The sequence below is a fragment of the Procambarus clarkii genome, chromosome 52, assembly GCF_040958095.1.
Source record: "Procambarus clarkii isolate CNS0578487 chromosome 52, FALCON_Pclarkii_2.0, whole genome shotgun sequence".
In the NCBI taxonomy this organism is placed as follows: Eukaryota; Metazoa; Arthropoda; class Malacostraca; order Decapoda; family Cambaridae; genus Procambarus; species Procambarus clarkii.
Window position 1 is genome coordinate 21,209,097 of NC_091201.1, and position 26,012 is coordinate 21,235,108.

General features: G+C 44.4%; 1 protein-coding gene across 1 annotated transcript; it reads left to right on the plus strand.

The window, feature by feature from the left end:
* The first annotated feature begins 3,862 nt into the window (after window positions 1-3,862).
* On the plus strand, window positions 3,863-12,131 carry LOC123763516 (uncharacterized). The gene is made up of 2 exons (XM_069304442.1): window positions 3,863-3,929; window positions 11,509-12,131. The coding sequence occupies exons 1-2, from the start codon at window positions 3,863-3,865 to the stop codon at window positions 12,129-12,131; spliced, it is 690 nt and encodes a 229-aa protein (XP_069160543.1).
* Window positions 12,132-26,012: the final 13,881 nt, after the last annotated feature.

Here is a 26,012-nt window from a genome sequence, read left to right on the forward strand (position 1 = left end):
AATAAAACACACGAGATATCACCAATAAAACAATCGAAACGTCACCTATAAAACTCTCGAGATATCACATACACAAAACGCGAGATATCACCAATAAAACACGTGAGCTGTCAGCAATAAAACACGCGAGATGTCATCCATAACACACATGAGAATCCACCAATAAAACACGTGAAGTGCGATCAATAAACCCCTGAGATATCATCAATAAAACACGCTAGATGTCACCAATAAAACACGCGAGATGTCACCAATAAAACACGTTTAATGTCACCAATAAAACACGTGACATGCCTCCAATAAAACACGTGAGATGCCATCAATAAAACACGCGAGATATCACCAATAAAACACGTAAGATGCCATCAATAAAACACGTGAGATGCCATCAATAAAACACGCGAGATATCACCAATAAAACACGTGAGATGCCATCAATAAAACACGCGAGATGCCATCAATAAAATACGCGAGATATCACCAATAAAACACGTTAAATGTCACCAATAAAACACGTGAGATGTCACCAATAAAATACGTGAGATGCCACCAATAAAACACGTTAAATAACACCAATAAAACACGTGAGATGTCACCAATAAAATACGTGAGATACTACAAATAAAACACGTGAGTCGTTTAACAATAAAACACGCGAAATGCCTCCAATAAAACTTATGAGATATCACCAATAAAACACGTGAGTTGTCATTAATAAAACATGCGAGACATCACAAAAGAACACGCGAAATCACCAATAAAATACGATAGATGCCACAAATAAAACATCCGAGATGTCTCCAATAAAACAAGCGAGATGTCTCCAACAAAATACGCTAGATATCACCAATAAAATACGCTAGATATCACCAATAAAATACGCTAGATATCACCAATAAAATACGCTAGATATCACCAATAAAATACGCTAGAGATTGGTGATATCAATGAAACACTCGAGATATCACCAATTAACACGTTATATGCCACGAATAAATCACGTGAAATGCCACCAATTAAACATGCGAGATGTCACCAACAATACACGTGAGTCGTCACCAGTAACACGCGAGATATCACCTATAAAACACGTGAAATTCCACCAATAAACCACGCAAGATATCACAAATAACGTGAGTTGTCACCAATAAAACACGCGAGGTGTCACCAATAAAACATGTGAGACATTACCAATATAACACGAGAGATGTCACAAATAAAACGTGCGAGATATCACCAATAAAACATGCAAGTTGTCACCAATAATACACACCAGATGTCACCAATAAACCTCCCGATATATTACCAATGAAACAAGGGGAGTTGTCACCAATAAAACACGCGAGATGCCACCAATAAACCACGCAAGATATCACAAATAACGTGAGTTGTCACCAATAAAGGACTCGAGATATCACCAATAAAACACGCAAGATGTCACTAATAAAACACTCGAGATATCACCAATAAAACACTCGAGATATCACAGTATACAACACGCGAGATATCACCAATAAAACAGGCAAGATGTCACTAATAAAACACAGAGACATCACTAATCAAACACTATCACTTACAGATATCGCTTACTAATGTGAATTGTAACTAAACAAAACGCGAGATGCCAGCAACAGAACTCTTGAAATATCACTAATAAAACACGCGAGAGGGCAGCAACAAGACACTCGAAATATCAATGATAAAACATGTTAGCTATCACCTATAACTCACGCGATATGTCACCAATAAAACACGCGAGATACTACCAATAAAACACGTGAGCTATCATCAATAAAACACGCGAGATATCACCAAAAAACACGTGAGATATCACCAATAAAACACACGAAATATCACCAATAAAACACGCAAGATATCACCAATAAGACACGTGAGCTATTAACAATAAAACAAGAGAGATATCACCAATAAAACACGAGAGATATCACTAATAAAACACGTGAGATATAACCAATTGAAACACTCGAGGTACCACAAATAAAGCACGTGAGATGTCACCAATAAAATATTAGCAGACAAGATACAAACATGTTGGTGGCGGAGGCTTTGTCTTCAATATTAATACAGCGCTTCCTCCTGTGTTAGGAGTGCTTGTATTAACGACGTGGACCATAGTACACATACCGACGAACAACGAAATAAGACATTAGAAGTCGGCACTATTGAGTTGGACAAACCTGAAAACTATTTTCTACTTATGTTGCAAAAGATAAACTAAAATAACCTAACCTTCCTAGGCCTAACAAACTATATCTGAGACCTAATATAGTACATATGTGTGCTATACTAGGACTAGGAATATTTAAGTTCGTTTTTAGCTTATTTATGTCAGACTCTATATAGTAAATAGTAAAAGGTTCTACTATTTAATTGCTTGAATTTGGCTGGGTGACCAGCGCCGGGTCAAGGTGTGCACAGCGACCTGCTCTCAGTGTTACCCTGGCTGTGTCCGGACCGGGGGCGCGGCCCTCCGGTCGCTTGTTTGGCGACATGAGGCACCTTCTTTTATCTGTCCGCCATTCAGAGACGATTGGATGGGAACTTTATGGCCGGGCGTCATACCTGGCAGTAGACTGTGGTCGTCCTGGATATGTTCCGTGTTAATGTAGTAGATGTTTGTAGAGTGCAGCTTCTTACGAACCACCGAGTGCTTGTTAAGTTCAGCTCTCCGCCTGTTTAGAAGTATCTAGCGGCCCGTTATGAAGGTCGTTTGTTCTCCCTCCCTGCTGACGGTGATACCGGCACTGTTTTTGATCGCTGCTGCTCCCTCACGTATGTGGCTCTGTATGGGGGTCCTGTTCGAGTTCTTGGACGGGTTACTACGTCGTTACCTTGGTAACTATGAAACCGTGGTCACCCTATGTCTCAAGTCTCCTGTTCCGTCGACTGTCACGTCGATGAGGTACACCTTGCGCGCCTTCTACGCTGGACAGCCCTGGCCATGTTTTAGGTGTGGCCTTGAGGGGCACAAGGCGGCAGGCTGTTGTGGTGTAGCAGCGGCTCTCGTGAATTTGTTTAGGGAGGAGGATTTTCACCCGTTGGTGACTCTGAACCTGACGCCTTGTGATGGTGTGGTGGGGAAGACTTCAATGCCGTCTGCTGCCCGGGTGGTGATGCCGAGTTCATCGGCTTGCATAACCGTGAGTGCGGTTGATGGTGTAGGTGTCGAGGTGGTGGTGTGAGGACCCGCCCCCACAGTCGACTCCCTCGCTTCCACCGGCTGTGCCTACCCTGTCTTCAGTTCCAGTGTCGCCTGTGGGGGTGTGGGCTTGTGCCCCCTGTTGTCGAAACTGCTGTGCTTCGCGATCGCGCTTTTCGTGGTATGGTGCGGCCACCCTAGAGCTCTACTAGGGTGCCTCTTGCGAGTCGTGACTGTTCCGAAGATCAACGGCCTGTGTCCAAACGTTCCTGGAGGATTCGGAGTGTGTCGTCCCTTGTGCGTGGGCTGACATGCAGGAATTTGAGGACTCTGTTAGCGCTTCCCCTGTGGAGTGCGATGTTGGTGTGCTGGGGGCTGATGTGATGTTGGCGGTGGCGTGGACCCCATTTTGGAGGTGGGGGTTGGTGTGGGGACTTTGGTTCCTGACTCGGCTGCCTCGCCCGAGTCTGTGTTCCGGTTCCCCGTGGGGAGTGGTTCCCCCCTGCCGATGATGATGGTAGGCCTAGTGAGTTGGTTATGGTCCTGTAGAAGGCTACTCTCCCAATGTATTCCGTGCCCTCACTCCTTGTTCTATCGGCGGTGGTGTTAACGCCTCTCCGACCTTCGTCTTCGATGTACCCTGCTCTGGTGCGGTCGCTTCTGTCCAGGCCACCGCCTGATTTAGTGATTCCGGAGTTCATGATGCGCCTGCGTCATCGTGGGGATGTCCGCCCTAACGATGAGGAATGGCAGACTTGGAATGCGTACTGTAAGCAGTATCCAAACAACCTGTCCTCTTAAAAAGAACGTCGCTTTTGGCCGTTTGCCCGTATGGCCGAATTTGGACGTAATTTGAAAATGAAAAAATATGAAAATAAATTTGGGACTTTTTTTTCAACAACAGTAAGTTAAGGGTCCTCTGATAGGTTAGGTGGGCAGGAAATTCTCATAAAGTTTCAAAACGTTATGAAAAACGTGAATTGAAAGTTATCTATTCTAACCTTACAGAGTCGACCGGACGACTCAAACAGAAAACGGAACAGTACGTCACTTTTGTGAGTCGATTTCATTTCAAATTACGTCCAAATTTGGCCATAGAGCGCATACGAGCCACAAGTGACGTTATTTTTAAGAGGACGGGTTGGTGTGTTTCCAGAGAAATATGGGCGTGATTGAGTTTGTTCCTATTACTCCGGGTTCCTGTACGCTCCGGTGTTGTGTTGTTTTTGTAGTTGCGTGTGCATGTGTGGGGTTGGGTTTCTCTTGTTCCCGGTTCCTGCGTGGTCCTGTGTTTATGCCTGTGGGTTTGGGTGTGTGGTTGTGGTTTCTGTTTTCTGATTCCTGTACGTCCCGGTTTTTTGTTACGGTGTGTGTCTGCGTATGGTTGTGGGGGGTTTTATTTTATTTAACTTGTCATGCTTCTTCTTCTTGTCTTTATTGTAGTTAGTTTTATGAATAAAGTTCTGTCTTTCCCGCTTCCTGGTTCCTGTGTTCGGGTCCTGTATTTGTGTGCGATGTTTTTTTTTGTGCTGTCCGTGTGGCCCTTTTGGATTGTTTTGTCTCATATGTTTCTATATACATTGCCATGTTTCCTTTGTGTCCGTGGTAATGTTTTGTTTTGTGTCCGTGGTAATGTTTTGTTTTGTGTCCGTGGTAATGTTTTGTTTTGTGTCCGTGGTAATGTTTTGTTTTGTGTCCGTGGTAATGTTTTGTTTTGTGTCCGTGGTAATGTTTTGTTTTGTGTCCGTGGTATGTGTTTTGTGTCCGTGGTATGTGTTTTGTGTCCATGGTATGTGTTTTGTGTCCATGGTATGTGTTTTGTGTCCGTGGTATGTGTTTTGTGTTTCCTCTTTTGTGCTCTGTTTCATTGTTTTTTAGCCTATTTTTTTTAGTGTTACTGTTCTTGAGTTTATGTCTCATGTTCGATGTTCATTGTGAGATTTTTTCCCGGGTCTGGGTTTTTGTTTTTGTTCATCATGTAATATAATTTTTTATTGTATTTCTTGTAGTTTTATAAATATTTTGTTTTTTTTAAATTGCTTAGCACATCAATCTTTGTACTACCTAAACAGGTGAATGGGTTGTATAATAAACAACAACGCTGGTGTCCCTGACGATTTTTTTTCTTTTTATTGATAAAGCCATTAAATACACATAAAAACAGACAGGCAAACCACATAAGCAGCGAACATTAAAGCATAAAACAAAACATGAAACAACAGAGAAAGGATACACAAAACCAAAAAACAAAACAAGCATACAACAGAAAGCATGAAATAAAAACAACACAGAACGATGTGGAATCAAAACAACAATTACAAATCTAGGTACACAAGCTAGCCTAAGGGGCCACACAAGCAAGACAAATAGCAAAGACAGACATGAATCCATAACCGGAACACGCAGGGACCGGGAAATAACACAAGAAATGACACCCACACATACAAACAAAACAAAACAAGCACCGGAACACGCAGGAACCGGCAAACACACACGAACGCGCGCACACACGGCAAGTCCTGCCTCACAGGGTTACTTGAATTCTATGACCAGGCAACAAAAATCATGTAAGAAAGAGAAGGGTGGGCAGACTGCATATTTTTGGATTGCCAGAAAGCCTTTGATACAGTACCACACAAGAGGCTAGTAAAAAAGCTGGAAATGCAGGTTGGAAAGAAAAGGAAGGTACTCCGTTGGATAAAGGAGTACCTAAGCAACAGGAGACAACAAGTCAATGTGAGGGGTGAGGTCTCAGATTGGCGTGACGTCACCACTGAAGTCCCGCAGGGGTCAGTCCTTGGACCTATACTGTTTCTGATATATGTAAATGATCTCTCAAAGGGTATAGACTCGTTTCTCTCAATGTTTGCTGATGATGAAAAAATTATGAGGAGGATTGAAACAGAGGATGATAGTAGGAGGCTACAAGATGACCTAGACAGACTGAGTGAATGGTCCAACAAATGACTGTTGAAATTCAACCTGAGTAAATGCAAAGTAATGAAACTAGGCAGTGGAAACAGGAGCCCAGACACAGGATACAGAATAGGAGATGAAGTACTTAATGAAACGGACAGAGAGAAAGATCTAGGAGTTGATATCACACCAAACCTGTCTCTTGAAGCCCACATAAAAAGAAAAAAATCTGCAGCATATGCGAGGCTGGCTAACATCAGAACAGCCTTCAGGAACCTGTGTAAGGAATCATTCAGAATCTTGTATACCACATATGTAAGACCAATCCTGGAGTATGCGGCCCCAGCATGGAGACCATACCATGTCACGCACAAGACGAAGCTGGAAAAAGTTCAAAGGTATGCCATTAGAATAGTCCCAGAACTAGGAGGCATGAGTTACGAGGAAAGGCTGCGGGAAATGCACATTATGACACTGGAAGACAGAAGAGTAAGGGGAGACATGATCACAACCTACAAAATGGAGACATCTTGCCGCGGACATCCAAAGAGACAGGAGACGCCGCATGAAGAGACGGAGCAGGCAGGGGCGGCTGAGACGGGGCGGCAGGGGCAGGGACGTCGGAGGTGGGGAAGCTGGTGGCAGGAGAGGGTCCACCCCAAATCCCACGTCAACATCCACACCACCACTCAACACCGGGGCAGAAACCGGCAGGGAATCATCACATGGTCCAGCACATGGAGATTGGTCCAGGGCCGAAAACGGGGGAAAATCCTCCTCCTGGAAGAGGTTAACAGGGGTGACCATGCGCACCTTACACCCCGCGGCCAGGTGACCCGGTAGGCCGCAATTGAAACATGTCCGAGGTTGTCCTGCGTGAAAAACACGAATCAGGAACCCCAACAGCATGATGGAGGACGGGACAGGATCCTGGAGGCGCATGGTGAGAGTGCGGGTCCCACACGGTACCCACTTCCACCTCCCGGTAGGAAAGGCATTCATCCTCACATGTAGGACCACCCCAAACCGGCGAAAGTACCGACGTAGGAGATCCTCAGGGAACTCAAAAGGCATCCCATGCACTGCCACATACGTCGAGGCTCCACAACTGTCTGAGAGGGTCACCAACCCACCATCTCCAGGAAGATCTAACAAGCGCCCATCATAGCGCATGACGAGATCTTGATAAATTGCCGGCGAGCCAAATTTGACAATCGCCCGCAGTCCGGCAAGCAATTGCACACCACACACAGACTTCACTGTGACACGTAGCCTATCTATCATCACCACCTCCACAGCGTGGGAGGAAGCAATCCCAGAGAACTCCAGGCCAATGGAGGCCTGCCTGGTGCCAGGGGGCACAGGCCCCCCCATGATTGCAGACCGTCATGGCCCCAGGGGTCCCTCAGCAGAAACACAGGACACAAGCCACGTCAGTAGCAACACCGAGGTCCTCACTCCTCACAGGGTTGTCAACAACTGCAGTGGCCGGATGGAACAACCAACCCCACGACAGCCGGAGCAGTTCTCCACCAACCCTGACGATTGATCGACCAGTATTTACAACCATGTAGGTTTAACAAGTGTATCACATAAAGGCGTTAATCAGTCCTCCAGCATCTGAAAGTCAACTTTACTTACCCCCCCCCCTGCCCCAGGGTTCGTTGCAGGAGAAAAGAGAAATATTCTAAGCCTTAATGTGCGTCGTAGCGACAGATGCGTGTCACTCTAAAGTATTTACGTAGTGATAATTTCGCATCAGTACCTATGGGGGACCTGCTGCATGGGTAACAGCTTCTCCCCAGTATCTACCTACCCTGGTTTTGCGTCCTGGAGTGGCCACTCTAAACATCCTCCAAACAAAGTCCCAAAAGTGATTCCATGCACCCGCCATTGGAAATACACGTGATGCGTGTTTATGAATGAAAACGGTTTACACACGATTCACAACTAATTATGTTCAATTTTGTTCGAACACTTCTGAAACAAGTGCTTCACTTGCGAATTTTGTTCGAACCACGATGCTATAAATGCTTCACGCACGTACTACAAATACAAATAATCGCCAACAGAACTTAAACACCTAACCTAACCTATGCATATATATGCACAATCTATATAAATAAAAATGGAAATGTTCGTTTGTTCAAAATGGCTAATCTCCGAAAGTTCTTCACCGATTGCTTTGAAATTTTCACATAATGTTCCATTCGCATCCGGTCAAGTTTTTATATGCATACTATATAGATGACACGTCTGTGACAGTAAAAAACAAACACATGCTTTTTCTGAAAAACTGTGTTTTTCATGTGGTTTTCATGTGAGGGGAAACCCTCTTCGAAACCTGTTTACCGATTGGTTTGAAATTTTGACACAACGTTGCATTCGAATAGGTGCATCTTTTTATATATCTATCATATACATGCCTTACCTGTGACAGGAAAAACATGCATTTTTTGAAAAACAGCGCCATCTGTTGAACGTAAGAGCAACACATACTGTAACCTGCAAAATTTCTTCCCCAATTGCTTTGAAATTTTGACACAACGTTGCATTCGAATAGGCGCGTCTTTTTATATACCTACTATATCGATGCCACCCCTGTGACAGGTAAAAAACATGCGTGTTTGAAAAACAGCGCCATATGTTGCACATAAAAGCAACATTCACGCTATGCTAAATATGTCACAAATTCCATTTCAAGGTTTCCGATTGCACTGATAATTTTTTTTCATAGATTTTGATTTATTTTATTTTTTATTGAACTATTTTGTGTGACATTGTGTTGGAATTGAGCTGTGTTGTTTAACATACCGTTCATTTCGTAAGTATAAGTATAGATGCCACACCTGTGACAGGTAAAACTATGCTTTTCTTGACAAACAGCGCCATCTGTTGTATGTAAGAGCAACACACATGCTATACTAAATATGTTACAATTTCATTTCAATGTTTCTGATTGCATTGATAAATTGAATTTTCATAGATTTTGATTTATTTTCATTTTGATTTAATTATTTTGTGTAAATTGCATTGGAATTCAACTGTGTTGTTTACCATACCGTTCATTTCGTGAGTATAGTTTATTTTTTATTAGTTCATCTTTTCATTTCATATTTTAACTGTTTTTCTTATACTTCAGTGATGGGAACATCAGATCACTTGATGTTCCCAATTTTCTGATGGGAACATCAGACCATTTGGGAAGGCATCGGACGAGGGAATGAGGAATGGTGGGGATGAGGAGGGGACGGAAGTGAGAGATGGTGGGGAGGATGTGAGGACAAGGGAGGGGGGTAATTGTGGGGAAGGACGAGGGGGACGAAGGAGTTTGGGATGGTGGGGACGAGAGGATGGGGGAATGGAGAATGGTGGAGAGGACAAAGGGACAGAAGAGTGGGGCATGGTGGGAAGGAAGAGGGGATGGTGGAGTGGGGAATGGTAGGGAGAACGAGGGGACGGTGGAGTGGGGAATGGTTGGGAGGCCGAGGAGTGCCTGGTGGGGGAGGAGTAGGGGACAGGGAAGGTTGCTGTGGCTCAGCATCGCGTATTCGTTGCTGAGCCACAGCAATGCGTGGCCGGGTACTGCTAGTATGATAATATATTATAATACTAGCTGTACCCAGCCACAGCAACCTTTCCCTGTCTCCCAGTCCTCCCCACCATCCCCCTTCCCCTGTTTCCTTGTCCTCCCAACCATTCCTTACTCACCCGTCAACTTATCTTCCCATCTATTCCCCACTCCCGCATTCCCTCGTCCTCCCCACCATTCCCCCCCCTTCCCCGTCCCCTTGTTCTCCCCACCATCTCCCACTCCCCCATCCCCTCGTCCTCCAAACCATCCCCCACTCCCCTGTCCGCTTGTCTTTCCCACCATTCTCCATTCATCTGTCCCCTCGTCCCCATCACTCCCAACTCCCCCGTTCTCTTGTCCTCTCCACCATTACCCTCTTCCCTGTCCCCTCGTCCTCCCCACCATCCCCCACTCCCATCCCCTCGTCCTTCCCACCATTCCCCACTCCCTCGTCCAATACATTCCCTAATTATCTAATTTTCCCATCACTAAAATATAAGAAAAACAGATACAAAACGAAATAAAAAGAATGGTATAATACAAAAAATAAACTTTTCTCATGAAATGAATGGTATAGTAAACAACACAGCTCAATTCCAATGCAATTTCACACAATATAATTCAATCAAAATGGAAATATATAGAAATCTATGAAAATTCAATTTTTCAATAAAATCATTAACACTGAAATGAAATTGTGACATATTTAGTATAGCGTGTGTTGCTCTTACATGTAACAGATGGCACTGTTTTTTTTTAAAAAAACATGTTTTTACCTGTTACAGGTGTGGCATCTATACAGAAGGTATAAAAACATGCACGTATTCGAATGGAATGTTGTGTCAAAATTTCAAAGCAATCGATGAAGAACTTTCGGAGATTAATGCATGTGTTGCTCCTACGTCCAATAGATGGCGCTGTTTAAAAAAAACAACCTGTATTTTCCAGTCACAGGTGAGGTATGTATATAGTAGGTATGTAAAAACACGTGCCTGTTCGAATGCAATGTTGTGTCAAAGTTTAAAATCAATCGGTAAAGAGGTTTCGATGATTTCCCTCACATGAAAAACACATTTCCCCCCCCAAAAAAACATGTTTTATCCCCGTCACAGACGTGAAATCTACATAATATGTATATAAAAACCCGCTTGGATGCGAATGGAACGTTGTGTCAAAATTTCAAAACAATCGGTGAAGAACTTTTAGAGATTGTCAATTTTGAACATACGAACATTTACATTTTTATTTATATAGATTAATTTATATATGATAAAATTCACGTTTTGAATGAACAGCATGTTCAAATTTATGAATGCGTCTGTGGGGTCGACCGCTGAATGTAATGGACTTGAGTCGAGGACGGGTTGCCAAACCGACAACCAGAGCGCATCTCTATAGTCTCCTGAGGCTTATGGATACTTACTACTTCCTAAATCATATAATCATTGATGCGCAGATGAGTAATTATATTCTCGACACAAAGTAATTACAACGTCATGATGTCCGGGGATTGGTTGACTTGCCGCGTGGCGAGTCCTCGAGGCTCCACAGGGACGAGTGTCAACAAAGAGGCTCCACAGGGACGAGTGTCAACAAAGAGGCTCCACAGGGGGCCTCCTGTAGGGCCTCGTAGCCTGGTGGATAGCGCGCAGGACTCGTAATTCTGTGGCGCGGATTCGATTCCCGCACGAGGCAGAAACAAATGGGCAAAGTTTCTTTCACCCTGAGTGCCCCTGTTACCTAGCAGTAAATAGGTACCTGGGAGTTAGTCAGCTGTCACGGGCTGCTTCCTGGGTGTGTGTGTGTGTGTGTGTGGTGTGGGAAAAAAAAAAAAAGTTAGTAAACAGTTGATTGACAGTTGAGAGGCGGGCCGAAAGAGCAAAGCTCAACCCCCGCAAAAACACAACTAGTAAACACAGGGACGAGTGTCAAGAAAGAGGCTCCACAGGGACGAGTGTCAACAAAGAGGCTCCACAGGGACGAGTGTCAACAAAGAGGCTCCACAGGGACGAGTGTCAACAAAGAGGCTCCACAGGGACGAGTGTCAACAAAGAGGCTCCACAGGGACGAGTGTCAACAAAGAGGCTCCACAGGGACGAGTGTCAACAAAGAGGCTCCACAGGGACGAGTGTCAACAAAGAGGCTCCACAGGGACGAGTGTCAACAAAGAGGCTCCACAGGAACAGGTGTCAACGAAGAGGTGAGTGCAACTCTCCACAAGACCAGTACAGGTTTGTGATCAGCAAGCTGGTCGCTGGCCAGCCATTAACCTTATACATTACTCTTGGTTATATTCCGGGAGATCCAGTTGGTTATACTCCAGGAGATCCAGTTGGTTATACTCCAGGAGATCCAGTTGGTTATACTCTGGGAGAACCAGTTGGTTATACTCCGGGAGAACCAGTTGGCTATACTCCAGGAGAACCAGTCATCACACCAGAGTACCTAATCTTTCCAAACTCTTCACAATTCAAGAATTAGTGCATATGTGGCCATCCTGACCTAGGTGTTCCAGGCCCGGCGTCACCTCCTCATAATTCAGCCCGTCCTCCTAAGGTTTCCCAACGTCAAGAAACTGTCGTAGTAAAGTGCCCTTATACAACCTACTAGAGAACCCAAAACAGAAAACGACACAGTATACCAATTTCGCGAGCCGCTACTATTTTTAAGCACAGCAGAGATTGGCTTAGGGAGAGTATGACCTCCAGAGTGGCTCTGTGTATAACTTCCTGCTGGGAATACTTTCGCTACTTCATTAAGTAAATATCAAAAGAAGGCACCAAGCCGGGAAGGCTTTGTGGCAAAGTCAAATGTGCAGGATGTTCAAAAGACGTTAAATATAACTAAGGATGCCAATACGAGAACAAAAGTACATAAGGCGAACGACATCAAAGGTATCTGATTCACCAAGAATTCTATCGAGGGATCTTGCCTACCTTGAGGTTGTTCGACAAGTGTTGGACTTGAGGTTGGGCAAGTGACCGCGAGGGACGGTCGGGAAGCAGGACACACGCACGTCCTGGAAGTCCGGACATTCAACATGGATATGCACGAACGTAAGAGGGACAATGCAGTCTGGACAACTTCGTTGTGTCATGTGACACACTTGTGTCAACGACAGGGATTGTTAGGTTGTGTTAGAGAGGTGGAATTGTAAGTTGAGACGTCACCTGTCCTCGCAGCCCACGCGGTTCTCTTTATAAAGCTAATGTACACCTCTTCCCAATACTTTTGCTCTCACCAGTAAAACACCTCCTGTCACAAATAAAACATATGTTATCACAAATACAACACATGTTATCACAAATAAAACACATGAGCTATCACCAATAAAACACACGAACTGTCACCAACAAAACACTTGGTATTAGTGATAAATTGGTGATAAAAGACGTGTCATCACCAATAAAAAATTTTGGTGATAAAATTTTGTATTGGTGATAAAACATTTTATTGGTGATAAAACACGTGGCATCACCAATAAAACAAGCGGTTTCACCAATTAAACACGGGTATCACCATTAAAAGACGTGATTTCACCAATAACCACGTGACATCACCAATAAGCACGTGGTATCACCAATAAGCACGTGGTATCACCAATAAAACATGTGGTATCACCAACAAAACATGTGGTATCTCCAATAAAACACGGGTGCCGAGTTCATTAACGTACACGAGTCGCATACATTAAACCCCGAGCGGTGTTCCCATTAAAGCATGTGAGCTGTCACCATTAAATAACGTCCCAATTACCTGGACTGCCAATTAGTTGGGTTCATGCATCATCGCCTGCTGATATAATTGGTTTATTTTTGGACACAACTGTACTTAATTTTTTCATGTTAATTGTGTACCGTGCGCATTACTCTTCGAGAATATTTGTACTTTAATTATTGTATTCGATATTTGTGTACTGTTTATATTATTTATTACAGAGCAGTTTTCGTTGTCTTTTGTAAGTATTTTGTATCGTGTATAATTTAATAATCATAAGTATAATTTAATAGTGTAATTTATACACTATATTACTAACAATGGGTTACGACGGCGAAGTAACCTTCTGTGGATGTCTCTGGTACAGTACTCACCTGGTTGAGCTTGCGGGGGTTGAGCTCTGGCTCTTTGGTCTCGCCTCTCAACCGTCAATCAACTGGTGTACAGATTCCTGAGCCTACTGGGCTCTATCATGTATACATTTGAAACTGTGTATGGAGTCAGCCTCCACCTACATCACTTCCTAATGCATTCCATTTGTTAACTACTCTGACACTGAAAAAGTTCTTTGAAACATCCCTGTGGCTCATTTGGGTACTCAGTCTCCACCAATGTCCCCTTTTTCGCATACAGCATAACAGGAACAGAGGAAAGCATGATAGCCAGAGGTAACAGGGGAACAGGGAAAAGTCAAGGTGATGAAATGAAGAAAATGTTCGCCCAGCTTTTGGAGGATATCAATAGCGAGATGCAGGGAATGATGAAGTAAATGTAGAATGAAATAAGCAACCTGAAAAGAGAGCTGACAGCAGCAAAGGAGGTGATTAGATCCTTCAATGAGAACAATGTTGATGCTGAGACTCATATAATCATCCAGGGAGAAGGTGGAAATAGTATACTGGAAGAGAATGCCACTATAAAAGCAACATTTGCAGAAATGCTAATAAAAAATAACTCTGAAGTAATGTCCACAGTGATGGAGGTAGGCCATGAAAGCAGCCACCTCACAGGAAGCGGCACGCTCCACTAGCCAGCTGCTGGAAGAAAAAGATCAGTGATAGCTGTGGGTATTAAAGAGCTGGAAGGATCCAATAGGACAGAGTGGAATGATAAGGACAACGGGGCAGTGAATGAAATACTGAAAGCACTAGAGATGGAAGGGGCTGAGCATAGAATTGAGAAGGTTTTCAGGCTAGGCTGGTACAACAAAGACTGAGACCGTGTGTTAAAGTTAGTGTTTGCAAACGAGAACACAAAGGAGATGATTCTAACAAGGAAAAGCCACCTGCACTATGTGGGAGAATTAAAAAAAGTATTCCTCCAGAGGGACATGATGATGGAGGAGAGCCATGGCGGCAGAAGCAAGGAAGAAGCGCAGGGCGAGAGGGGAAAACCAGGAAATCACAGCTCCCAACACAACATCCTCAGAGGTGAGGGGGGAACCCACAATCAGCTATGAAGTAACACCAGAGGGGAGGGCAACCCTACCACCCTCCTCTGCATAGAAACCCCCCCCCCCTACTACAAACCCTCCCTGCCCCCACTCAAATGCTCAGCCAAATCTCCCTTCTCCCACACCCCATTCCCACCCTGCTACCCCTCCCCACCTCCCACTATGTCCCCCCTCCCCTCTTTTTCTTCCGGTTCTCCCTCCCCTTTCATCCCATACCCTCCCTGCCCCCCCCTCCTTCACTAGACACCCCACCCCTCACATCAGCATCCTCTGAGACCCGTTATCCACCTCACAAATCCTCACACCCATAGAACAGCTTCCCCCACCAGCAGAACACTCACCAAGGAGGCTAATTTGAGAAGGGTCAGAAGAAAGTGAGCCTCAAGGCGATGTACACTAACATAGATGGAATTACAAATAAAGCAAATGAACTTGGAGAATGGGTACTAGAAGAAAACCCAGACATAATAGCACTCACAGAAACAAAGCTGACGAAAACCATAACAAATGCAGTGTTCCCACAGGACTATGGATGACTATGTTATATGTATGACTATGTTATGGACTATGTTATGAGGAAAGAGAAAGAAGGAAGAGGAGGTGGTGGTGTAGCTCTGCTGGTAAGAAAAGGCTAGAACTTTGAGGAGATGGTTATTCAGGGCTGTGAAAGTTTCAGTGACTACATAACAGGCACCATAACAACTGGAGGACAAAAAATTATAGTCGTAGTCATATATAATTCACCACCAAATGACAGAAGACCCAGACAGGAATATGATAGAAACAACATGGCCACCATTATCATAATAGAGAGAGCATCTTCTGTTGCTAGCAGGAATGGTTCTGGACTACTAACCATGGAAGACTTCAGCCACGGGAAGATAGATTGGGAGAACCGAGATCCGCACTGGAGGACCAGAAACATGGAGACCTAAGCTGCTGGACGTGGCAACAAGACACTTTCTAAGCCAGCACATCAAGAAACCAACAAGAATGAGAGGAGATGAACCAGCTATTCTCGATCTTATATTTACCCTAAATGAGTGGGATATAAAGGAAGTTAAGATGGAAGCACCCTTGGTAATGAGTGACCACAGTGTATTGAACTTTGAGTACCTGGTAGAGCTAAGAATTATCTCCCCCAAAAAAGAATAAGGAAACAAAAGGCTGGCATACCGAAAGGGGAACTATGAGGAGATGAGAAGTTTGCTAAGGGAAATACCTTGGGACACAGACCTCAGAGCTAAGTCTGTACAAGATATGATGGACTATGTCACCCAAAAGTGTCAGGAGGCAGTAAACAGGTTCATCCTGGCCCATAGGGAGAGACAGGCAGGTATAGCTGGTAAGGTGCTTCAGTGGATAAGGGAGTACACAAGTAATAAGAAGCAGAGAGTTACGGTGAGGGGTGAGAACTCAGATTGGCGTGAAATCATCAATGGAGTCCCACAGGGCTCTGTACTCGGTCCTATCTTGTTTCTGATATATGTAAATGATCTCTCAGAGGGTATAGATTCATTTCTTTCAATGTTTGCTGACGCTGCCAAAATTATGAGAAGGAATTAAGACAGAGGAGGACTGCTTGAGGCTTCAAGAAGACCTAGACAAGCTGACGGAATGGTTGAACAAATGGTTGTTAGAGTTTAACCCAAGCAAATGTAATGTAATGAAGATAGAAGTAGGGAGCAGGAGGCCACATACTAGGTATCATCTGGGAGATGAAATTCTTCAGGAGTCAGAGAGAGAAAAAGACTTGGGTGTTGACATCACGCCAGACCTGTCCCCTGTAGCCCATATCAAGCGGATAACATCAGCGGCATATGCCAGGCTGGCCAACATAAGAACGGCATTCAGAAACATTGTGTAAGGAATCATTCAGAACTTTGTATACCACATATAGTCAGGCCAATCCTGGAGTATGCAGCCCCAGCATGGAGTCCATATCTAGTCAAGGATAAGACTTAACTGGAAAAGGTTCAAAGGTTTGCCACCAGACTAGTACCTGAGCTGAGAGGTATGAGCTACGAGGAGAGACTACAGGAATTAAACCTCACTTCGCTGGAAGACAGAAGAGTTAGGGGGGACATAATCACCACATTCAAGATTCTCAAGGGAATTGATAGGGTAGATAAAGACAGGCTATTTAACACAAGGGGCACACGCACTAGTGGACACAGGTGGAAACTGAGTGCCCAAATGAGCCACAGAGATATTAGAAAAACTCTTTTAGTGTCAGAGTGGTTGACAAATGGAATGCATTAGGAAGTGATGTGGAGGCTGACTCCATACACAGTTTCAAGTGTAGATATGATAGAGCCCAATAGGCTCAGGAACCTGTACACCTGTTGATTGACGGTTGAGAGGCGGGACCAAAGAGCCAGAGCTCAACCTCCACAAGCACAATTAGGTGAGTACAATTAGGTGAGTACATGCACACAAACACTGAGGAAGGACAGAAGGGAGTTAGTTTCAGGGTGATGTACTCGACAATAGGTGGAATTACAAGCAAGGGAGGTGAACAAAGGGAAAAAGCACAAGAAGTGAACCCAGTTGTAATTGGACTCACAGAAACAAAACTCTCAGGAATAATAACGAATACGAATGTTTCCCCAGGACTACACTGTAATAAGGAGAAAGAGGGAAGTTTTGAGGAAACTATTATTCTGGGCTGCGAGGGGTTCCGAAACTTCATAACAAGCACCATGACGATGGGAGGACCAAGATATAAGTATATATATACAGTGATATATAACCCACCACCAAATGAAAGAAGAACCAGGCAAGAGTATGACAGGAACAACAAGGCGGGTAACACTAGAGAGCAGCTGCTGCTGCACCTGTAGAAATCGATCCCATCTACTCATCATGGGGAATTTCAATCATGGAAGGATAGACTGGCAAAACAAGGAATTGCATGGAGGTTAGGAAACATGGGGAGCTAAACCAGGGTTGCCAGATTGGGCTACAAGTAGCGAATTGGGCTACTTTTGAGAGCCCCATGCTCCCAAATTTTTAATTTCGCTACTTGCGACTTTTTGGGCTAGTTTAAACGCAAGTTGGGCTACTTTGGGCTATTAAATATTAAGAAACTCAATGATGATTATTTATACTTTAATAATATAATCTGTACAAATCACAGTCCGAGTCCAAAAGCCTGACTGACTAGACCATTTACCGCAGGAGAGCCCTGGTCAGAGACCGGCCCCTGGGGACGTTGATCCTAGGAACCTTTGAAAGAAAAAGTAACCGCAAGGCAAGGCAATCCTCCCCCAGGGGCAATAGATTTCCCAACCTTAATTGTTAATAATAGCTTCATCCCAAAAGCTACACCTGGTTCCACAGATCTTCATTAAGGGGAGAAAGTTATCTAGAAATTTCCAGATTGATAAATGATGGGAAAGATCCCTTACAGTTAATACCTTTGTCAGGAAGACGATGGTTGGCAAGGAGCGGTAGTGTAAAGCGGCCGTTTGATCAGTGGGGTTCTCTAACAACTCATTACCAAATAGCTTTTTCCTCTTGTGATAAATATGTTGCAAGGCAACTATTTTCAATGTACGCTGATCCCTCCAATAAGCTATATTTCACATGTCTCAAACCAATCCTAAATGATTTTGAAAGGATGAATTTACTTTATCAAAAGATGAAGCAGATCAGTATAGCCTTCACACTGTCTTAGAAAACTTCACTCTTGCAATACTCAGAAGAATCTTTCGTCCTCATCATGCAAAGCTTCATGCTAATTTGGACTACAATTCTATGTATCTGCCCCTGGAGAAAGTTGACTTTGGTTACGAATTTTCAACACTTCTGGCCACTAACAGACAAAACAATTTTACAACCCAGGAAAAGTTTCAAAATGTTCAAGAAAGATGCGATAATTTTTTAATGAAAGCTTGCAAATAGCTTCTTTCTCGTATTCTAAGTAATGTTGAAACTATAAAAAAAGGTGAAAAATCTGTTACCTATCATATGCCTTAGCTTACTTGGCCACCAATTTCAGAACTTCCGTTAGTATTAGCTGACCAATCTAAGCTTAGTGAAATTGAAAGTCAGTGGCGCCTACTGTTAACCATTGACTGGTCCAACATTTGTAAGGGACAACTTCCGACATCTGAATCGTCATTTTAGACCAAGACAATAACTGTCAAGAACACTGCTGGCGATCCCATACTGATTGACCTCGCTGAGTTTGTGTTGAAAATATACAGCTTGCCAATCAGTAATGCCCTGGTTGAACGGATATTTTCGAGAGTAACGTCTGTGAAAACTAAACTGAGAAATCTTGAATGGGAATGGGACTTGAGCTTTTGACATCAGTCTTGAGAATCAATACATATCTTGAAGAAAATGTAACTTGTTGCTCGTCATTTGAACCACTCATGTCAATGCTTAAATATGAGTCTGCAATATACAAGAACGAGGTTGTGGATGCAGATCAAGATCTTGGTAATCTTCAACTGTAAAGACGTGGAAGGACTCCACACCCATTAAGCTTCAAACAGTAAATATTGGTAAGTTATCCTATTATCATATTGGCTAAATATATATATGCAGAGATAATGTTAATAAAATAATTAAAATCGTTTAATGTATTCTATATACCATAATAGATTACTTTGAAACCCGTATCAGTCACTAAACAAAAAATTGGGCTACTCTTATTACAAATTCGCTACTTTTAGACCGTCAGCTCGCTACTTTTAGCAATTTGAATCTGGCAACCTAAACTATTGGAAGTGGCGACAAGAAACTTTTTAAGTCAAAATTTTAGGGATGCCACATAAATGAGAGGCAACGATGAACCAGCAAGACTCGACCTAGCATTCACTCTAAACGTCTCCGACATAAGGGAAGGAGTGATCACAGTGTACTGATGTTTGAGTACCTGGTCGAAGTAAGGTTAAGGTACTCAATAAAAGGCACAGAAAACAAAAGGCCTGCATTCTGGAAGGAAACTATGAGGAGATAATAATAATAATAACATAATAATAATAATTTTATTTAGGTAAGGTACATACATAAAGAGATTTTACAAAGTTTGTTGGCTTTATAGATAGAGCTAGTACATACAATGCCTAAAGCCACTATTACGCAAAGCGTTTCGGGCAGAAAATTTCTAACAGGGCTAGCTTGGGAAACAGAACTCAGAGGAGAGATGGCCCAAGACATGATAGACCACATCACGCAGAAGTGTAAGGAGGCAGCAGAAAAGTTCGTCCAAGTCCAAAAGGGAAAAAAAAGAAATGGAGATAAGAAACCCATAGATTAATCAGAGACGTAAGATAGCAAAGCAACGAATTATAAGGGAATGGAGAAACTATAGAAATAACAGGACAATAGAGAACAGAGAAAGATACCACAGTGACAGGAATGAGTACGTTAGGGTGAGAAGACAGAGCGACAATATGAAAATGAGCAAAGTGAAATGACAGTGAAGGAACAGGTAATGAAATTGAGGGTAGAGGCAGACAGATTCACTACAAACGACAAGGAGGTGTGCGAAGAACTCAATAAGAAATTCCAGGAGGTCTTCACAGTAGAGCAAGGCGAAGTCCCAGATATAAGAGAGGGAATATCAAACCAGACACCACTAGAGGAATTTGTGATTACCCGCGGGGAGGTGAGGGAGCATCTGCTAGAATTGGATGTGACAAAGGCTATAGGTCCAGATGGAATCTCACCATGGATACTAAAGGAAGGAGCAGAAGCTTTGTGCTTGCCACTATTCACGGCGAACAACAGTATCACTGGTAACAGGTGAACTGCCAAGAATTTGGAAGATGGCCAATGTAGTTCCAATATACAAGAAGGGCAGGAGGCACTGAACTATAGACCAGTGTCCCTAACCTGCATACCATGCAAGATGATGGAGAAAATGGTGCGAAGAAAGCTAGTGGAACATCTGGATCGAAAGAACTTTGTAACACAACAGCAGCATGGGTTCAGGGTTGGCAAATCATGCCTAACAGGATTAATTGAATATATGACCAGGCAACACAAATCAGGCAAGAAAGAGAGGGGTGGGCAGACTGCATATTTTTGGATTGCCAGAAAGCCTTTGACACAGTTCCACATAAGAGACCTAGTGCACAAGGTAGAAATTGCAGGCGGGAGCGAAAGGGAAGGTACTCCACTGGATAAGGGAGTACCTCAGCAACAGAAGACAGCTAGTCACTGTGAGGGGTGAGGTCTCAGATTGGCGTGACGTCACCAGTGGAGTCCCGCAGGGTTCGGTCCTTGGACCTATACTGTTTCTGATATATGTAAATGATCTCTCAGAGTGTATAGAATCGTTCTTCTCATTGCTTGCTGGTGATGCAAAGATTATGAGGAGGATTAAGACAGAGAAATATAGTATGAGGTTACAAGATGATCTAGACAAACTGAATGAATGGTCCAACAAATGGCTACTAAATTTCAACCCGATTAAAAGTAAGGTAATGAAACTAGGCAGTGGAAACAGGAGGCCAGACACAAGGTACCGAATGGGGGAAGAAGTCCTTCATGAAACGGACAGAAAGAAAGATCTAGGAGTTGATATCACACCAAATCTGTCTGCTGAAACCCACATAAAATTAATAACATCTGCGGCGTATGTAAGGATGGCTAACATCAGAACTGCCTTCAGGAACATGTGTAAGGAATCATTCAGAACCCTGTATACCACATATGTAAGACCACTCCTAGAGTATGTGGCCCCATCAAGGAGCTCATACCTTGTCAAGCACAAGAAGAAGCTGGAAAAAGTTCCAGCTTCAGAGGTATGTCACTAGGCTAGTCCCAGAACTAAGAGGCATGAGTTACGAGGAAAGACTGCGTGAGATGCACCTCACGACACTGAAAGACAGACAGAAGGGGAGACATGATCACTACCTACAAAATTATCATAGTAATTGACAAGGTAGATAAGGATAAACTGTTTAACACGGGGGGTACACGAACAAGGGGACACAGGTGGAAACTGAGTACCCAAATGAGCCACAGAGACGTTAAAAAGAACGTTTTCTGTGTCAGAGTAGTTAACAGGTGGAATGCATTAAGCAGTGATGTGGTGGAGGACTGACTCTATACACAGTTTCAAATGTAGATATGATAGAGCCCAGTAGGCTCAGGAATCTGTACACCTGTTGTTTGAGAGTTGAGAGGCGGGACCAAAGAGCCAAAGCTCAACCCCCAAGCACAATCTAGGTGCAGTACAACTAGGTGAGTACAGGCAGACAGATCGGTCAACAGGTTGATAAACGAGAAATCAGGTCAACTGATCACATGAAGGCTCTGGCACACAGTTGGCTACAGACTCATCCAGTTCCTTATATGAATGTTACCTAATATTGTTAATGAATAAAGTTTATTCCTGTTGATGCATATAATAGGCTCATGAAATAAATGGGCCTCTAGGAGTAGGTTTCAACTGAGCTGAGGTAGGATTAAAGCTCTTGCCTTTAGCTTCACTTGGTTCCTTATATGATAGTTCCCTATGTGTTAGTTTCAAAGTACATTCTCATGAAATAAATGGGCTTCTAGGAGCAGGCTTCAGATGAGCTGAGGTAGGATAACAGCTCTTGACTGCAGTTTCACTGGGCGCGTCATTTGACAGTCCTTATGAACCCTAGTCTTAGTTTAAAAAAGGCGGAGAGAGAGAGAGAGAAAGAGAGAGAGAGAGAGAGAGAGAGAGAGAGAGAGAGAGAGAGAGAGAGAGAGAGAGAGAGAGAGAGAGAGAGAGAGAGAGAGAGAGAGAGAAGAGAGAGAGAGAGAGAGAGAGAGAGAGAGAGAGAGAGAGAGAGAGAGAGAGAAGCAGGACCTGGTGTACAAGACTGGGGTGACTGAGAGACACTGTAAGCCTCCAGACAGCAAGATCGTAGCTATAACGACCTGTCAGTGTCGGTGGGTGAAGAGAGGGAAGAGAATCTTCGACTCGGATAAAATTGTGTCTAGAGGAAATATACTATTCGCTGAAGAGTTATAAAACATCACTCCATGAGCGGTCCTTCACTCCCCGGCCGACGCACATCTCAAACATCTGCTCCTCTAAGCCTGTAGATAAGTGCAAAATCTTATCACTTAGATTTAGCGATAAATCTAAGTGATAAGATTTATCATTTAGATTTATCACCTCGGGGGGGGGGGGGGCCTCGTAGCCTGGTGGATAGCGCGCAGGACTCGTAATTCTGTGGCGCGGGTTCGATTCCCGCACGAGGCAGAAACAAATGGGCAAAATTCTTTCACCCTAAATGCCCCTGTTACCTAGCAGTAAATAGGTACCTGGGAGTTAGTCAGCTGTCACGGGCTGCTTCCTGGGGGTGGAGGCCTGGTCGAGGACCGGGCCGCGGGGACACTAAAGCCCCGAAATCATCTCAAGATAACCTCAAGATAGATCACTTAGATTTAAAATCTTATCACTCGCACACACCCGTGGCTCAAGCCTCGTCCAGTAAGTAGCATTATTTTGATTTAATATTAAAATATATTCCAAATGAAAAACCGAAAAGCTCGTCATGTAAGTGTTTTTGAGGCGACAGATGTATGATAACAGCTGTTGGCTTGCAGCGTAGTCCACGATATCTGCACCAGAGAGACAAAGAGACACAGACAGGAAAAGAACGCACGAGAACAAGAGAGAGTGGAACTTGACAAAGGGAACTCAAGAAAGAAGGGTAACGGCGATAACGATAAAAAATACAAGAGAGAGTTAACAGCTGAGAAGTTGAGGGAAGAATGTAGGGTAAGGGAGGTAGAGAAGAAGGTAGGGTAAGGGAGGTAGAGAAGAAGGTAGGGTAAGGGAGGTAGAGAAGAAGGTAGGGTAAGGGAGGTAGAGAAGAAGGTAGGGTAAGGGAGGTAGAGAAGAATGGTAGGGTAAGGGAGGTAGAGAAGACTGGTAGGGTAAGGGAGGTAGAGAAGAAGGTAGGGTAAGGGAGGTAGAGAAGAAGGTACGGTAAGGGAAGGGAGAGAAAAAGGTAGGATATGAGAGGGAGAGAAGAAGGTAGGGTAAGGGAAGGGAGAAAAGAAGGTAGGGAAAGGGAAGGGAGAGAAAAAGGTAGGGAAAGGGAAGGGAGAGAAAAAGGTAGGGTAAGGGAGGGAGAAGAAGAAGTTAGGGTAAGTGTGGCAGAGAAGAAGGTAGGGTAAAGTAGAGAGAGAGAGAGAGAAGGTAGGGGTAAATGAGAGAGAGAAGAAGGTTGAGTAAGGGAGGTAGAGAAGAAGGTATGGTGAGAGAGGTAGACTAAGGGAGGTAAAGACGAAGGTAGGGTGAGGGAGGTAGGCTAAAGAAGGTAAAGAAGGTGGTAGGGTAAGGGAGGAAGAGAAGACGCTAGGGTAAGAGGAGAGATGGGGGGTGGTGTCACTGGGGGGAGGGGGGGGTGGAGCCGAAGAGGCGGGAACGGAAGATTTAAAGTGAAAGGAAGACTAGAGAGAAGAGAGAACGGAAGAAAATGAAGGAGTGTATAAGACGAGAAGATGAAAGGAATGAGGAGAGATGAGAGTGGAAATGAGGGAGGGAACTCCAGGACGAAACAGACGGCGGAAAAGAGATACTTGGAAAACAACGGAGAGAGTTGAGAGGAGGAAAAGGTTAAGCTTTAGCTGAGTAGGATAACATGTCTAACCTTGCAGCTTCGGTAGGAATATCAGCAGCATTACTGACACGAGTGTCTCAGTGTACAGTGTAAGGCAGGATGACAAGGAAAGGGATGAGGGAGGGGGGGGGAAGTGATGAGGGAGGGGGGGAGAGTGATGAAGGAAGGGGGAGAAGATGAGGGAGAGAGAGAAGATGAGGGAGGGGGGAGAAGATGAGGGAGGGGGAGAAGATGAGGGAGGGGGGGAGAAGATGAGGGAGGGGGGAGAAGATGAGGGAGGGGGGGAGAAGATGAGGGAGGGGGGGGAGAAGATGAGGGAGGGGGGAGAAGATGAGGGAGGGGGGAGAAGATGAGGGACGGGGGAGAAGATGAGGGAGGGGGGAGAAGATGAGGGAGGGGGGAGAAGATGAGGGAGGGGGGAGAAGATGAGGGAGGGGGGAGAAGATGAGGGACGGGGGAGAAGATGAGGGAGGGGGAGAGAAGATGAGGGAGGGGGGGATAAGATGAGGGAGGGGGAGAAGATGAGGGAGGGGGGGAGAAGATGAGGGAGGGGGGAGAAGATGAGGGAGGGGGGAGAAGATGAGGGAGGGGGGGAGAAGATGAGGGAGGGGGGAGAAGATGAGGGAGGGGGGGAGAAGATGAGGGAGGGGCGGGAGAAGATGAGGGAGGGGGGGAGAAGATGAGGGAGGGGGGGAGAAGATGAGGGAGGGGGGGAGAAGATGAGGGAGGGGGGGAGAAGATGAGGGAGGGGGGGAGAAGATGAGGGAGGGGGGGAGAAGATGAGGGAGGGGGGGAGAGAGATGAGGGAGGGTGGAGAAGATGAAGGAGGGAAGTGGAGAAGATGAGGGAGGGGAAGAGGGATGAGGGAGGAGGGAGAGAAGGGATAAGGGGGAGGGGGTGGTAAGAACGTGGAAGATTTAAAACTTTTTATAAAAATTATAATCAAGGATGTCAAAATCAGCCGCTCACATTTTGGGTGAAGTCTTCTCCGCCTTCACAGTCACCTGTTGGGGAAGGCCAGGGCGGAGGGTGCGTGCGTGCACTTACCTAGTTGTGCTTGCGGGGTTGAGCTCCGGCTCTTTGGTCCCGCCTCTCAACTGTCAGTCAACTGGTGTACAGATTCCTGAGCCTACTGGGCTCTATCATATCTACAATTGAAACTGTGTATAGAGTCAGCCTCTACCACATCACTTCCTAGTGCATTCAACTTGTTAACTACTCTGACACTAAAAAAGAGTTCTTTCATATGTCTCTATGGCTCATTTGGGTACTCACTTTCCATATGTGTCCCATAGTGTGTGCCCCTTGTGGTAAATAAACTGTCTTGATCTACCCTATCAATTCCTCTGAGAATCTTGTATGTGGTGATCATGACTCCCCTATCTCCTCTGTCTTCCAGAGGCGTGAGGTTTAGTTCCCGTAGTTTCTCCTCGAAGCTCATAGCCCTCAACTCGGGTACTACATTAGTGGCCAACCTTAATCCCTCTGTGTGTCTGTACACACCCACACGTGTACAATAATACTAATACTTTATGTATACAAGAGTACTTAGGTATGATACATGGACAGTAGAGGACACATCGGTAAGAGAAGGATAACACATTAAGTCTCACCTTAAGA

What these genes read in the sequence shown, in the direction of transcription:
- LOC123763516 (XM_069304442.1), top strand. Translation starts at nt 3,863, where the DNA reads ATGCGCCTGCGTCATCGTGGGGATGTCCGCCCTAACGATGAGGAATGG. An exon ending in GCAGACTTGGAATGCGTACT is followed by an intron (nt 3,930 to 11,508) that starts GTAAGCAGTATC and finishes GTTGATTGACAG; the next exon opens with TTGAGAGGCGGGCCGAAAGA.